Below are 17578 nucleotides of genomic sequence, written 5' to 3' on the forward strand. Positions count from 1 at the left end.
GAGGGTAAATTAGTGTTTTTAAGTCCTGCTTGAGATTTAAGCCCTGTCATTATTTTAAACCAGTAGTTTCACTCATCCTCATGATAAAAAGTTTCTGTATATTTCCTATCTAGCGCATAATTTGTTATGTCAGTTATTTACCCGTGTTCCATGCCACTCAGTGAGTTGTTATAGAATCGATGAGTATGAGGCATCAGTTTAGGCAAATTAGCACTGAGCGGCGTTTATGTCAGTCATGTGCTTTTAAACGACTCCTTCATCATCGTATTCTTGCAGTGATGTACCCCGTTCTTTGAATTTTTTTTTATATTTTTGGAATTTTATGATTGAAAAGTTGTTATTTATGAAAAGTGTCTTCTAAGGACGAGGGGGGGATTATCTGTTTGCTGGGCAGCTCTTCTTGTTTGTGTTCACTGCATCGGTTTTCTTCGCTAACAGTGTCCGATATTCCCTCGGATGGAATAAACGTTTTCTCCGACATCCTGTTGATAAGCAACACGGCTGGAAACCACAAACAAATTGCCGACTTTTTTTGACACTTAAATCTTTTTAAAAGTGGGTAACACAAGTTTTCCCAACGACGGTAAATAATGGTGGTAATTTGGTATATTTTGACCTGAAAGTGAACTGAAATATGACGCGTGCTATCAGACAGTTAGCCACAATATCTGGTACAATTCAGTTATTTTCAAGCAAATACCAAATAGGAGCTTGGCCGACAAATAGATACAGGTATTCTTCCCTTTATCGTTATCGTTATCACTATCATTATCTTCATCTATTGAGACTTTTAATATTTCTAATATTACAAATAGAGAATAATACATAGGCGCGCGCAGACATGGAATTTCTCTTCGAGTGTTTAAATCGATACCTCACGAGTGAGCGCAGTGAACGAATGAGATGTCGAGTTGCACACAAGCAACCGTGTATTATTTTGTTTATCATATAAACACAATAGCTCTTTACTGACAAAAAAAGCCAACCTTATTAAGGAATGAAAATAAAGGAATCGACAGTCCCCGAATAAAAATCGCACAGTGGGTTGGCGCCAAGGCTCGAGATGGTTGAATGCGTTGATCACTACAAAAACCAAATCGGCCTGTGGCAAATCTTCCAATGGTCAATTTTCGTTCTCAGCCGCGAGAAATGCCATTAGCAAAGCCACTGAATACGTAACTTTCGGTTTTTCTTTTCGTATACTGGTTTTCTTTCCCTTCTAGGAAAGTTTGAACGTCTCTGTCTGTAAGTGATACGGATTCTTCAATGTTTTAGCCGCTATAACCCGAGAAAATTCCGACAAACGACCTTTGACTAAGAATGGTGAAGGCTTTGCTGTTCATTCATCATCCTGACCGAGTGGCACGTGAAAAATATCGTATTTGTTCACGTGTGTTGTTACGGCTTTTCTCGGGGCTAAAAATCCATGTGTAACACAGTAGTTTATGTAACAATTATTATTATTATCATTTTTATCAATTTTCTTATCATCATCGCTTTCATTTAGTTATTATTATCTATTCATTCTGACTGTCCAGACGCAGACCAATGCCGTACTTTAGAGTTCAGGCCTGGGATGGTATTTGCTGGCAAACGCCTTGTGAACCACAGGATCCGTATCATTGAAGTCATGGAAAAACGGTTTTGCAGAGCGCTGTGTTTCATGGAGCCCGACTGTGTCAGCATCAACCTTGATAAACGAGTTGATGGAAGTGGAAACTATAAATGCGAATTGAATAATGTTACTCACGAAGGACACGAACATGAGCTGAGGGAGGAAGAAAATTCGTTTTATCATGCAGCAAAGGTTGGTTTATCGTTACCTATACGAAAGAAAACATTTTCGCGAAAAAAGGAACCAGGCTCATGATCAAGATCGTAAATGTTGAACTGATCGCTTCAATTTTTTTTTTCGTCTTCCCGTCTTTTTGTTTTTTATATAATTCCCCGGTTTTGCAAATGAGTTTTTATCGATTCTCTCTCGCTTTAAAATTAAAGGGATAAATTTCAGAATCGTTGATGACCCAAGCGACATCGTTTACATTTTAATGTATATGTTATGGTTGTAATTATAATCTCTCTTACGACCTCAGAGCGCTTGTGTTAAAAACTTTTGCAAGAACAACGCTACTTGTCAAAGCGGTTTTAACGACAAAGGATATCGCTGTTTGTGCACTGCTGGATTCAAAGGTCGACACTGTGACCAAGGTAAAATCTAAAATGTGGTTTATAAATAGTTACAAACCGGCGCGGCTCATGGAAGCTGATTTTATAGCCTACGCTAACTTATCATTTTGTTCAGAAAACTGCCGGCGGGCATATTTTTCTCCGAGCTTCAAATGTTACACAATATCCAAACAAACAATTACGCCATCATATTTTCAAGGAGCATGTGGGCTGTTGTCTTTGCTATTCTTCAAATATTCCTTACAAAAGCACGGAACAAAACTTTACAAATAACCTATCGCCAGAAACGGATGTCCACTCTACCATGTGTTTACAGAGTGACTTTGATATACGATCCAAACTGTTTCTTCTTATGCAACCTGACATTACACTTCAGACTTGAATTTCCTTCTAAAGGAGGACTGCATTGTTTATCATTGCAATGGACGCTGTTCAATGGTTCAATATGTCAGTAGGATAAACGGCAGTACAGCTAAAGTTTTTGCGCATATTTCAATGAGTTTTGAAAGTAGACATCCGGATTTGTTTTCTTTTTCCACTCGTTGTTGTGGTTTAAACAACTTGCTTCACTTTCTAGAACAAACACTTGCAAAATCCTATGACAAAAAGTTACTTATTATGCCTATATTCTTGTTCAGAGCTTGTTCTTAACTCACGATGCACGTCTCGGAGTGTTTTGAAAATAAATTTTGAGTACCGTCTTTCAAGTTGTGTGTGTTAAACTCGTTACATTTTCTTCAAACGGGGAATGCATAATGCCGAATTGAAGTGGCTTTAAAGCAGAAAAATTTGAAACAAAAATAAACTAGTTCCTTTGAAAGAATTTGGCACTTATCGAAATCGTTTCACGTTCAAATTACATTGAAAATGGCTGAGGCAGGTCAAACCCGCTAAATACTTACCAAGGTGGCTAAACCTACAACTAACTATCTCGCATCCCGCTATTCAGGTGGTTTAAGATTCGAACAATGCTACAGTCCGTTAGGCATGAAATATAGATTATGTCAAGATCCACTGTTGTTTTCTGTTCTTTTTTTTTTTTTTCATAACAGAAAAATATTTAGCCTTTTTGATCCAATCGTGAGTAGGCATTGAACTAAAACAGGGGCAATTCTTTCCAGATGTCGATGAGTGTTCTAGCGGATTTCACAGCTGCAGTGCTGATGCCGTGTGCAACAATACCAAGGGATCATACTATTGTACATGTAAACCTGGGTATTCCGGAGATGGATGGTCTTGCAATGGTAAAATTAATTTGTCCACGATTATTTTCTCTTAGTTTAAAGAAAGGAATTGAGCAAAAAAATCATTTTGTAATCCGTTGTATGATCAATTTGGTTAAAACAGAAGCAAGTATTTGACTTTCCATGCGAAAACACCGGTTGCGAATCTTGCAGATATAAACGAGTGTATTGAGGGAATATCCAACTGCAGTATCGATGCTGTGTGCAACAATACCAAAGGATCCTACAACTGTACTTGTAGACCAGGATATTCTGGAAATGGACAAACGTGCAAAGGTAAAATTTTTGCTCCCTTCCGAAGCATCCAAATAAAAATTAACAGTAGATGGTTTAAAAGCGTTGAAAGGTCTTCCACACAAAAAATATACCATTCAACCGTAGGAGAGTCGCATTCTGTAAAAATCATTTTCAACTTTTGACAGTAAAGACGAGTTTAAGGAGTTTTATAAACATCTTTGTTCACACAATCATAAATGAGCCTGTGGTTCCGTTAAAAATTCGTTTGGCGTATCCTATTGTAAATTCGTAATTTTCCTTTTGTCGCATTTACATTCAATCCATTTTTTCTGTGCGCATTACTTTCAACAATACTCTGATGATTAGTGTACTGTGGGATACGGATGGCTACTTCAGCAATCAGCGAAACTTGAAAATGCCAATAAAGACAATGGAGACTTAGTACGCAGTTTAGCGCCGTTTTACTAATAACAGTGATTGATATACTACACATCAACATTCAAATTAGTTGTCAGCTTTCAACTACTCGCACATACTTAGTGCAGAATGTGTATAAAGTCATTTACGCCATCAGATTGGTGTTAATATCTTTACAGATTTACCTTAACAATACGCAAACAAGGTGTGTCATTAATTATTTTTACACTTGATCTTGATATAGGTCCATCCTTTTACACATGTAAAGAAATTTTCAAAAGTCAAAGGTAATATGTTGTTGATAGCTATTCTAACTAAGGATCAAGAGAGAGAAAAAAATTGTCGCTTTGCTTTCGTAGTCAACATTCAATACAAAAGAAAGTAGTCATCTCGACCGTCTTATAGACGGAAGACTGCGAAATTAAAGAAATTAATTTGTCCTCTTATCAGTTCAAATGAAAACAGAGCTTATACACTCCAAGTGGATAATGAAGAGGTTCATGTTTACTGTCATATGACTAATGACCTAATGGGCTGCGGGGGCGATGGATGGACACTGGTCATGAAAATGAACGGCACAAAGGTATCGTGTCTTCTGTCATACAAAGGTGAAAAATAAACTCTCATTAGTTCATTGAAAGGGTCTATCAGACTAAGATCTGAGGTGGATCATAAAAGGAATTTCAAAGCTTAAGCCCGCGTAAGGTAAGTAATCACTGCAAAGCGATTCACTTTATCTCTCTTAGTTTAAAGCTGGTTTCCACAGACGCCTTTTGTTTTTTCCACGCGCGTGAACGTGCACTGAAAAAATATTACGTTCTTTAAAATGAAAATTTACCTGCGTTCAAGCATCCGTTGACTAAAAGTCGTCATCTTTCTACATGCATTTTTTTTTCGGCTAGGGTCAGGGTTGTTTAGTTAGGTTAGGCAAGTTGCAATCGCGAGAGTGCAGAGAAAGTTAAACACGCTTCAACCTTAACGCACGGGCCTGCGTTAATCGCACGTAAAAAAATCGTGTGATAGCGTTTTTTACGCGGCGGTGGAAATTACTTTCGTAAGTTTTCTTTGCGCACCTTTTAGGTACGGAGCAACGTAAGCCACACTGGAAATCTACTTTGAACCTTAATTGGCTTAGATTTTCCCAATATTTGGCATATTAATTTTCTCTCTCCTTCTTAGCAAACCTTCCGCTTTGAATCTGACCTCTGGAGCGACAAAAACGCTTTTAACCGAGTTGGAGGCGTAACTGGGTTTGACCAGCAAGAAACCAAGTTACCGACCTACTGGAGCACTCCCTTTTCCAAGATCTGTCTCGGTATGAGGATTGGTAGTCAGATCAACTTCATTGTGATCAATCAGCGAGCAAACTCATTGCACTCACTGATTGCTGACGGGCAGTACCGCAGCACGTCAGCAGGTCGAAACAATTGGAAGTCGCTGATTGGTTCCCAGGCCTCCCTACAGCATAACTGCAACAAAGAAGGGTTCAATGCTGTATGTAGTGTCCAGGGTTTCTCAAAGGCAAGAATCGGTTTCATTGCCAATAATGAGAACAAGTGCTCTTCTTGTGATTCTAGAATTGGCTTTGGTACTGGAGGGAATCCTGACAACTCCAACACGTGTGGTAACCTAGCAAAATACTCACCTGATAACGGAGAACAACACATCAAGGGAATGGGGTACATCTTGGTGCAGTGACAAGGAAAACATGACAGTCACTGTCAAATATATGGCGCAAATGAACGCCAAAATAACGTCTTAGCATGAGGAGATACAAAGAAATAAGACGATCGTTCAAAATAGCTCGGTTTCTCAAACCATTTTTTCCCTCTTTTTTACTTAAAATCCCATCCAAATCAACGTCAAAAGCTCCCTGGTTAGTTCAATAGAAATGAGGATCGACGTTACCACCCTCCACTGCTTAGAATCGTTATTTCACTTATAAAACTCACAATCTGTAAGCTGTCTTCTGGCATCGCAGGTCAATGGAAAAGAAACGTTTGACGACATAACCTACTCATTATTGTAATGATTGTTTTAGTTAATATCATTATTACTATTCCACTCCATTGTTTGTTCATGTTTTTTCTCTCTTCTCAAAAATAATGTCCTAATTCAAAAGAACCAGCCGAGCTGACCATAAATGAATAAAATAGATAATAATAATTGATCCCCATAGATGATCCAGATGAGGGAACATATCGTCAGATCAACAGTGCCTCATTTTCCGTGTTGATCATCCGCTGTATAGACTTCGATTGATGATGGTGCGTCGAATGTGTCTCATTCTCCATCAGTAAATAACAGGGTTCAAAGAGGAATTCAAGAACATTGTTTGAGAACAAAATTAAAATAATTCAAATGGCGAGTCGTTAATATTCATATTAAATATTACCTTGCAAACATGAAAACAATATTTCGGCAGATAACAAACACAAAAGACAAAATACACATAAAATATGTTGAATACACTTTTTTAAAATCTTGAACCATCTTTTAATTCACCATCTTGCACTGTTTGTTGTACTTGTAAAGCATGAATTTGGTTTCTGTTGCGTCTTACAGCAAAGTAAAGCCGAAAACATGAAATTGTCATTCAAATAAAACAAACACTTCAAATGCTGACTAAAAGTTCCGCTGGAATCAAGCAAAGAAAGGAAACTGCTGGAAGAAAACAACTCAAAACCCAAAGTAAATTGACTGTTCTGACAACACGTCTCTGAGTCACAAGTTCCTGATATCTGAGACGAAGATAAATGGCCAAGAGTCTGTCCACATTCAAAGCTGACTCCAAAAAACGAAACGCGTGCAAGAGCAGTTTGAAAGACCAAAGAAATGAAGTACACAGATGTAAAACTTTGTCTTAAAATGCGTGCTATGAATAACGGCTGAGATACTAAACCAACAGAGAGATCAGACATTGCAAGACTCAAGAGCAATGTTTTCGTAGGCTTTGTTAGAGATGAAGTCCTTATCAAGGCATGGATTGCCAAGCTATTCAATACGATAGCTGTACAAGGCGAGAAAGCTTTCAAGGCAATATTGACGATTCCCGTATTCGTTATCGATGATGTTTCGTTGATTTCTGTCATTCTGTACCAAGCTGCGAGGGACACCATGCGTATTTAAGAGAGAACACGGTAAACTAACCTCTCGGCAGGAAATTTAATGGCTTAATTCGACGTTACTCAATATTTTGGACCCTTTACTAGAAGATTGCGTCAATTTCTGAAATAAAGGGGAGAAGAAAAAAACATAGTAGGAAGCACTAAAGTAAATAGCAGTTACTTTACTCAATAAAAATGTTATTTTTACTTATTTGCAGAGCGGTGAAAGGTAAATCAAACTCTGGTCATAAACAGGCTCTTGGTAGAATGAAAAAGAAGATGATCCATATAAACAACGACGGAAATTTAATTGAAGATTGTTTGGACTACTTTTTCTGATGAAGTGTGTCTGATGAAAAAGCACTCAAACATTGAAATTTGCTTTCGCAGTTGTCATAAAAACCAAAATGGAGCCTTCATTATAGACATTTCTGAATTTGTGAGGACTACTTTACTTGTTAGAAAATTTTCTTTCCAAAAACGCTCTTGTCATTTGCTGTTGAAAACAAATAGCAGAATCGATAACACTTTAACCAGCAGTTAATAACTCAAGGTTACCTGCGTAGCTGATTATCACACTCAAAACAAAACAAAAAGGAAATGTTGCGTTTAAATGATTATTCTCACGGGGGCATTTAAGCACAATGTTTTTGAGGTGTTGAGCCGACCAGAAGGAGAATTTGACTGGTTCTAGCCGTGCGTGCCTTGACATCTAACGATTAAGTAGGAAGCCTTTCAATCAGCGTTTAAAGTACACATGGCTACGAATTTAGGCCATGAAAAAAGGCGATGCAGGGAAAGTACAGTTAACATCTGACGGTCTTCGTTCGACTTGAAACGTCTGTCCTCAAGCAAATGACTTCTCAAGGGTTCCATATCCGGTGAATCGTTTGTAAAACATACTAGTGATGATCCAAATTAAAAGAAAACATTTTCCAGATGGACTGTAGACATATACTTCCCTAAGTCTAACAATTTTAAGTTTCGATGGGAGTAAGTAAACACGGAGATTCGTGCGTGTTTCAGAAAAATATCCTAACGGAACCCATAAAGACGGGCACTTATGTTTGCATAACCTGATCTTAAAATTGGAAAGGGTTGAAAAACACTTTTCGATTGATAATTTATAAAATCCATGAGAGTCCTTACAGTTTATAGCACAGATAATTCGAATGCTTCTGACCCCATCATCTTGAGCCAGAACAGAGAGAAAAGACTATGAAATTAAGACTATAAGAGTAATCAATTTATTCATATTTTTCAGAGTTCATTTATCTGTATTTCGGCGCCACGAAACGTTCATCATGCGTTTTTTTTCTCCACGTAGTTCATGAATTCCTTTACATTCACGCTCACTGTTTTTCTATAGGACCCTCTGCGAATTGGCAAGGCTTCGAAGTGACGATGAAAAAAAAATAAACATAAGCTTTCAGTCTGCATTAGAAATTAAATAGAGGTTTCCTTTGCGTGTTCAGCCTTTAAATGCTTTGATATCGATTTGATATAACGATCAAAACTGATATTGCAACTGGAATAAATTTTTTCAGGGGTAACGGGTTGTCAGTTCGCTCAACCTTGCACTGGCTTACTAGTACACTATTTAATTTATCCAGCCGGGGAATGGCCAAGCCACGCAAGCCACGTACTCATAACAGACAAAAGATTCACACTGTCCTCTTATTCTCATAATGCTACGACAACTCGTCAAAATGAGCGGGTTGTTCCAAGTTTGTATCACCGCTGTGTTCCTTTTGCTGACCATAAATGGAGGCAAATCCTCTTCCCCAGTTTTCGCCAAGCCCTACGACCAAATGATGGCGTGTAATCTTATCTGTGACATGATTTAAGACTCGGACGCCAACGATGCCATGAAAATGTTACAAACCAAACTCGAAGGTCTTATTGCAGCGATGAAGAATCATTCTCCTCCAAGATATGCCTCGGTATGAAGATCAACCAACAGTTCAAGTTCATTGTCATCAAGAAGCAGGTAAGCTCTCTCTCTCCTCTCTGATCACTTATGGAAAATACCGCGCAACCTCATTGGGTCGCAACGCGTGGAGGAATTTCATCGGTTCACAATCCTCCTTACAGGCCAATTGTAACAAGGAAGGCTTCAATGCTGCGGGCAGAACCACTAGTGCTGGGAAGTGCCAAAGGCTATTCTAGAGCAAGAATCGGTATTCTTGGAAATAATGAAAAAGACTGCGCAACCGCTGATTTCAGAGTCTTGGAACAAGAGGATATGTTGACGGCTCTAATACATGTGGTAATGATGCTATAGAAGGTGACTCATCGGACAATGGAGAGAAGCATATCAAAGCTATTCGATATATCTTGGTGCAGCAACATGGGAATCATTGAACTCTCCGTGACATGGCTTTCGAACAATGCCCAAATTAAACTCAAATATGTGGATGTAGCTCAAGGGATAAATGCCAATGAAAAACAAGTCGTTCAAAACTAATCACATTTATCTTGTTTGGACTTTCGTTAGTTTACCGTTGTTATCCAGTTTCTGATCAAAATTATTTCCTGACAATTTTCGACGGTCATGATTTATACAGCTACGTTACTGGAAGTTGGGATTTGGCATGAATAAAAAAATTGGCGCGGAAAAATATTCATTATAAATGACCTATGCACATTCGTGATATGATCTAGTGAACAATTCATGACAAAGCCTATTTTCAGCTTAAACTACGATTTGAGGTGATGTTTGGCGAGTATGTGTCAGAATGCATCGAGTCTTCTATTATTAATCTGTTGAAAAATTGTCACGAGAGCATCTCTAACAGAGCACAGTAATAGACGTTTATGATCGAAAAGTGATTATTCCTTCACTAAAATTGCGCGTAATAATACTGCGATTCATTAGCGATAAAATCTCAACAAGGAAGACGGTGCTAATCTAATGTCTAAATTCTAGTTCTCCTTCATGACTGTATTTTCATTCAGAGAGTTGCTCTTTTTAAGTTGCTATACAAAGACAGCATTTCTTGTTCCCATTGCCAGTCGGTCACTTTCGCGGTTGTTGTTCGATTCGGTATTATCATAAAAAAGTGTCCGCCTCGCCAACAACCTTCAAACCTCTACTCATCCAAATAAATGAACCGGTATCTTGTTCTCTGTATAGATCTGAATAAATGTATGTTATTCACCAGCTGAGAGGTCCATATTGGGAAAAACTGTGCCCGAGGTCTTGAGAACCGCCCGAGGCCGTAGTAAACATTTGCTGAGAAGCATACACATAAACGACGTTACAAGCTAGCTACTCATAACAGACAAAAGATTCACAGAGTCCTCTTATTCTCATCAAGCTACGACAAATCGTTAAAATGAGCGGGCTCCTCCAAGTTTGTATCACCCCTGTGTTCCTTTTGTTGACCGCAAATGGAGAAAAATCCTCTTTCCCAGCCTGCGCTAAGCCATACGACCAAATGATGGCGTGCAATCTTATCTGTAACATGATTCAAGACTCGGACGCCAACGATGCCATGAAAATGTTACAAACCAAACTCAAGGGTCTTATTGCAGCAATGAAGAATTGTTCTCCTTTACTTCCAGGTAGTCCAACCAGACTGAAGTATTTTACGTGTCTCGCGTAGCAACTCGCCATTGATTTGAGGGTTTAAACAACGCGCGCGATTGTTTCAAAAGCCACACAAACGGTGCTCGTTTTTGTTTTAAAACCCTTCTTTCTATTCTTCGTAAGTCGGATTAAGCGTTTTAGAATGATAAAAGCTAATTTTTAAAATAATAACCTGCACTGTTCTTTTCATTTCACCAGCCTCTTCTTGCAAGGAACACTACGAAAAATAAAAGTAAATGAATAGTGATACAATCATCACAAAATCAATGCAAATGTATCCTGTACTGTTACATTTAAGATAAGTAGACCTTTTTTAGACGCTTCCTCTTGGTTTTTACAAGGGCGGTAGTGACTTTCGTGGACACAAGTATTTCTGTTGTCCACAGGTCGGCAAGAGTCAAGTTTACTCCCTAATGTTTGGTTCACAAAATGTTCCTGTTTACTGTCACTTTGGAAACTTTGGTATGCGGAGATGGAGGATGGACTTTGGCCATGAGGATTGACGGCAAGAAGGTTTGCAGCTTTATTATCATGGAATACCTCTCTTGTGAACTAAGTACTACTATAACTCTTTCCTTTTCTCAACATTTCAGAAAACCTACAATTATGATTTCAAGCTTGGGAGCGACAAATATGTCTACAACCTTCCCGGAGAAAAAACTGACTTTGACTCAAAAGAGACCAAATTACCAACCTACTGGAACACACCCTTCTCTAAGATCTGCCTCGGTATAAAAATCAACCAACAGCTCAGGTTTATTATCATCAACAAGCAGGCAAGCTCTCTCCACAAGCTCTCTCCACTCAATGATCGCTGATGGAAAATACCGCAATACTGCACTGAGTCGCAACACGTGGAAGAAGTTGATCGGCTTACAGTCCTCCTCACAGACCAACTGTAACAAAGAAGGCCTCAACACTGCGGGCAGTTCCAAAGGCTATTCTAAAGCAAGAATTGGCATTCTCGGAAATAATCAAAAGGACTGCACAACCACTGATTCTTTAATCGGCTTTGGAATGGGAGGATATCAGGATGACGCCATCTCTTGTGGAAATTATGCAATAAAAGGATACACATCGGACAGTGGAGAGAAGCACATCAAAGTTATGGGATACAATAGAGAACAGTAAGAAAAGTTTATGATCGAAAACTGATTATCCCTTCACTAAAATTGCGCACAATAATACTCCTATTGATATTTCATTAGCGATAAAATCTCAACACGGAAGACATTGCTACTCTTAGGTCTAAATTCTAATTCTCCTTCATGACAACACTTTTATTCTGAGTGTCACTCGTTATAAGTTGGTACACAAAGACAGCGTTTTTGTACTCATCTCCAGTTGGTCACTTTCGCGGTTGTTGAACAATTTGCTACTACTAGGAATGATTCAAATCCTGAAAAAAATTTTCCAGATGTAGAGACATAGTTGTTAGTGTATTCAAGAGGAAGAACTGACCCTTTAGAGCCTCTTTTACCATTTATCGAAAGAGTGTAAGATGTTTCTCCAAACCTCCCTGTCGTTTCCCCTTATTAAGAAACCCCTGATTGAAGCAAATGCATTGCGATCTTTGATTACCAAGAAATTTTATCTTGACCAATTTTGCAACCATGAGGAGTGGTTCAACGAAATCCTGCAATGTTTGTGGATTGCAAGAGCGTGCGGAACGCTGTCATAAATTTTGTAGCCTGCTAACACAAACGTGACCGTCACGTTGATTTTTGTTTTGTTTTGTTTTGTTTTTTTGCCAATGAAATACCAGAAATATCCTAAAATCTTCTGCCTTTTAATCTTAATGCGAAAACCGAAATCTTACATGCGCTCTCATTGGTCAGTAGAATTGTTCAGATGAGAGTACATAAACACGGCTGTGACTTCGACGTTTTAGATTCGCGGGTGTCTTGAGAAATATCTTAACAGAAGCAATAAAGATGAGTTACGAGTTTTTCTTCGCTGACACTCAAAGTGCTAACAGAATTTTCAATAGAAACTCCTTTAAATCCATGGCTGCCCCTTTCTTTTTTTTATGTGGGGATGTTTCGCGTTCTCTCGACGCACTCGTCTTGAGAAATGGAAAGGAAATTGGAAGTGAATCAAAGGGCGTTTTATATTTGGAATTGTTCATTTGTTTGTATTTCGGCACCGTGAAAACATATCTTGTTTCTCTTACCGTATGGTTAATGAGTTTCTTTCAGCCTTGCTTACTCCTTTTCTGTTCTTTCTGTCTGTCTGTTCTGAAAAGGAATGAGAAAGTTTGTTGATCGGTAAATCAAATTTATTTCGCAATGCATGTCTTAGCGACTAGTCTTTCAACTTACTCATGGCTAGAATGCTCTAAAATGTTCCGTAGACGCCACTGACAACCGTGATAGAATGATGCATTTTATATTTACACAAGTAAGTTTACAAACTAATTAACAGCTTCGATAAGCAGATGTATTATTGGCCTGAAAAACTTTGTTTCAACCGAAAAAAAGACATTCCTCGCCTGATTTCGCACTTGCTGTATTCTGGTTTTCCCCGACACTGAGCCCATTTTAAAGCGTCATCGGCCAAGTGAGCAGTAAATTTGCAAATCAATTATTTAAGTTTACTTAAGTTGTAAATAGTAACGAACTATTTTACGAAAACCGCAAAATAAATGATTAATGTAATTATTTTATGGAAATAACACATAGACCAGAGAAAAGTTTCGACGAACTGGCTCTCTGCTTGACCATCTCGTATACGAGTCCTAGGCTTAAACTAAAGGACAAAATCGCCTCAGCTTAAAATAGACGGCAGAAATGCAATTATTGTATTTTTTTGTTGTTGCATTTTCAGTGTGCACAATGAGCTGAGAAAAAGGCTTCCTTAGCTTATTCAGTCGTTGAAAACTTTAAAATTGACAGGGATCAAGGAAAATTTGATTTTAGGATCAAAACTGAAAGAGGCGAACGAAATTGCTTTTGGCATTTTTTTTTTCGCAGGAGTAAGACGCTTTGTGTTTGCTCAACCCTAAGACTGGATCACCAATAAATTATTCTCTAATTGACACAACTAGGGATAAGCAACCGATGAAAATATATTCTTGGTCTTTGAAACTTAAAGAAAAATTGAGCGAAAGAAATAACCTCTTCAAACTTATAGAAGCTAAGATCTTACCAGCTCATTTACTGAGAGACAATACACAGGAACACGGTTATACGCTTGCTACTCATAAGAGGGCTAGACAGAACATTCACAAAGTCTTCCTTTTCGCATAACACTATGACAACTCGTCAAAATGAGTGTATTCCGTCAAGTTTGTATCACCGCTACATTCCTTTTGCTGACTGCTAATGGCGACAAATCCTCTTCCCCAGCTTTCACCAAACTATACGACCAAATGATGGCCTGTAATCCTATTTGTAACATGATTCAAGACTCGGACTTACAGGAGAATAAATTACCTAATGGAACGCATCCTTCCCCAAGATATGCCTCGGCATGAAGATCAGCCCAGAACAAGAGTTAGTATTCTCGGAAATAATGGAAAAGACTGCACAAGCACTGATTCTAGAATCTACTTTGGAGCGGGAGGATACCACGATGACAACAGATCATGGGAAGGTGTTGTTGAGTTCCAAATAGAGATGATTTTGTCGGTGGTTTTGATCTTAGACTACGCAAAATTTGGTTGTTAAACGTAACGGTCTAGCAGATTACAACTCAGAAATGAACAAACCTAGAACAAAGCTATTGATTGTTCTGATCATCGTTATGATATCTCTTCCTTCACCACGTTCTTGTCCCGACTCTTGTACTGTCCCTAATATTCATTTTAGAGCATTGACGGATTAATTAACCCTTTAACTCCCAAGAGAGAATTTCTCCTTACAATATCAGGCATAGAAGTGATGGGAATAAGGAAAAATATCAATTCGGGGTTATTGGTTAAACACGGCTGTGACGTTTAAGATTAGTGCGTGTCTCAGAAAAATATCTTAACAGAAGCAGTAAGCACAGGCATTTGTGTTTACATAACCTAATAAAAAACTAGAAAAGGTTTAAAAAACACTTTTCGATAGAAAATCCATAAAATCCATGACATTCCTTTCAGTTTGTAATACAGATGTTACGAATTCTCCCTACTCAATCATCTTGAGCCAGAAAGGAAAAAAGACTATAAATTTAAGACTATAAAAGTATTCAATTTATTCATATTTGTCAGAGTTCGTTTGTTTGTATTATGGCGCTGTAACACCTTCATCTTGTATTTTTTTGTCTCCACGTAGTTATTAAGTTTGATCATGACTATTCCAGAGTCCAATGCCAAAGATATTTTTCGATGACTTTCCTCCCTAACTAGTCATTTCGCATGCTAATAGGCATCCCTCAGAACTAAGTTTAGAAATAACGAAACACAATCGGCGAGGCTGAGAAGTGACGATGAAAATACAATAAACATTAGCTTTCAATCCGCATCAGGAATTAAAAAAGGCTTCCTTTGCGTGCTCAGCCCTTAAAAGCTCTGATATCGATTTGATACGAAAACTGATGTCAAAAACTGAACCGAGCATACGAAATTGCAACTGGAATTAACCTTTTTTAGGAGAAACGGGTTGTCTGATTTCTTTGCTCTGGCTTACTAGTACACTATTTAATTTACCCAGCCGAGGAAGAAGCAAGCCATGTAAATAAATTTTGGTACTTGATGAAATAAAATAGAAAAAAAACTAAAGCGAACGAAAGAAATAACTTCATCAAAGTTATGAAAACTAAATATTGACTATTGTGTTAAAACTCGGAACAGGGTCATTGGATTGCCGCCAACAGCAAGAATATTTTCGAGTCAGGTAAACATTTGCTGATACACATACATAAGGTTACAAGCTAGCTACTCATAACAGACAAAAGATTCACAGAGTCCTCTTATTCTCATAAAGCTACGACAACTCGTCAAAATGAGTGGGCTGTTCCAAGTTTGTATCACCGCTGTCTTCCTTTTGCTGACCGTAAATGGAGACAAATCCTCCTCTCCAGCTTGCGCCAAACCATACGATCAAATGATGGCCTGTAACCTTATCTGTAACATGATTCAAGACTCGGACGCCAATGATGCCATGAAAATGTTACAAACCAGACTCGAAAGTCTTACTGCAGCAATGAAGAATCGTTCTCCTCCACTTCCAGGTAGTCCAACCAGACTGGAGGAATTTAAGCGTCTTGCATAGCAACTCGCGCTATTGATTTGAGGGTTAAAAGAACATGTGCGATTGTTTCAAAAGCCACACAAACGGTGCTCGCTTTTGTTTTCAAACCCTGCTTTCCATTCTTCGTAATTAGTATTAAGCGTTTAAGAATGATAAAGGCTAATTTTTTAAATATTAACCTGCACTGTTCTTTTCATTTCACCAGCGTCGTCATGCAAGGAACACTACGAAAAATACAAGTAAATGAATAGTGATACAATCATAACAAAATTAATGCAAATATATCCTGTGCTGTTATATTTAAGATAAGTTGATCTTTTTTAGGCGCTTCCTTTTGGTTTTTTACAATGGCGATAATGAATTTTGTGAACACTAGTATTTCTGTTGTCCACAGGTCGACAAAGAGTCAAGTTTACCCCCTGATGTTTGGTTCACAAAACGTTCCTGTTTACTGTCACATGGGAAGCTTTGGATGCGGAGATGGAGGATGGACTTTGGCCATGAAGATTGACGGCAAGAAGGTATGCTACTTTACTATCAAGGAATACCACTGTTGTAAACTATACACCACCATAACTTTCCTTTTCTCAACATTTCAGAAAACCTTTCATTATGATTCCAAGTTTTGGAGCGACAAAAATGTCTTCAACCTTCCCGGAGGAAAGACTGGCTTTGACTCAGAGGAGACCAAATTACCGACCTACTGGAACACACCCTTCTCCAAGATATGCCTCGGTATGAAAATCAACCAACAGCTCAGGTTTATTGTCATCAACAAGCAGGCAAGCTCTCTCCACTCACTGATCGCTGATGGAAAATACCGCAACACTGCACTGGGTCGCAAAACGTGGAAGAAGTTGATCGGCTCGCAATCCTCCTTACAGGCCAACTGTAACAAGGAAGGCTTCAATGCTGCGGGCAGTTCCAAAGGCTCTTCCAAAGCAAGAATTGGTATTCTTGGAAATAATGAAAAACACTGCGCGACCACTGATTCCAGAATCGGCTTTGGAACAGGAGGATATCAGGATGACACCATCACTTGTGGAAATGATGCAATAAAAGGTCACACATCAGACAATGGAGAGAAACACATCAAAGCTATGGGATATATCTTGGTGCAGTGACAAGGGAATCGTTGAACCATCCGTGACATGTCTTTCGAGCAATTCCCAGAGTGAACTCAAATATATGTAGATGTAGATATAGGGGTTAAAGCTATTAAAAAAAAAAGTCGTTCAAAACTGATACCGTTTTACTGGTTTGGACTTTCGATAGTTTACCGTTGTAATCCAGCTTCTGATCAAATTCTTTTCCAACAATTTTTGACGGTCATGACTATATAGCTGTGTTACTGGAGGTTGGGATTTGACATGAATTTAAAAAATTGGCGCAAAAAGAATATTCCTTGTCAATGACGTAAACACCTTTGTGATACGATCCAGTGAATAATTCGCAACATAGCCTAATGTCATCCTAAACTACGATTTGAGATGATGTTGATGGAAGAGGAAGAACTGACCCTTTTAAGCCCCTTTTGCAATTTATCAAAAGAGTACAAGATGTTTCTCCAAAACTCCCCAACGTTTCCTTCTATTAAGAATCCCCTTGATTGAAGCA

At 38.4% G+C, this 17578-nt stretch overlaps 1 protein-coding gene and 1 pseudogene across 1 annotated transcript; both read left to right on the forward strand.

The window, feature by feature from the left end:
- Positions 1-1549: 1549 nt before the first annotated feature.
- Positions 1550-17183, forward strand: LOC131774070 (uncharacterized). Its single transcript, XM_059090081.2, has 7 exons — positions 1550-1807; positions 2094-2208; positions 3309-3431; positions 3585-3707; positions 4330-4372; positions 16356-16482; positions 16561-17183. Exons 1-7 carry the CDS (start codon positions 1577-1579, stop codon positions 17083-17085), a joined length of 1287 nt encoding a protein of 428 aa, XP_058946064.2. The 5' UTR covers positions 1550-1576; the 3' UTR covers positions 17086-17183.
- LOC136282171 (uncharacterized skeletal organic matrix protein 5-like) lies at positions 10531-11915 on the forward strand (annotated as a pseudogene).
- Positions 17184-17578: the final 395 nt, after the last annotated feature.

Source organism: Pocillopora verrucosa, chromosome 7 (genome assembly GCF_036669915.1).
Source record: "Pocillopora verrucosa isolate sample1 chromosome 7, ASM3666991v2, whole genome shotgun sequence".
NCBI classification, from domain to species: domain Eukaryota; kingdom Metazoa; phylum Cnidaria; class Anthozoa; order Scleractinia; family Pocilloporidae; genus Pocillopora; species Pocillopora verrucosa.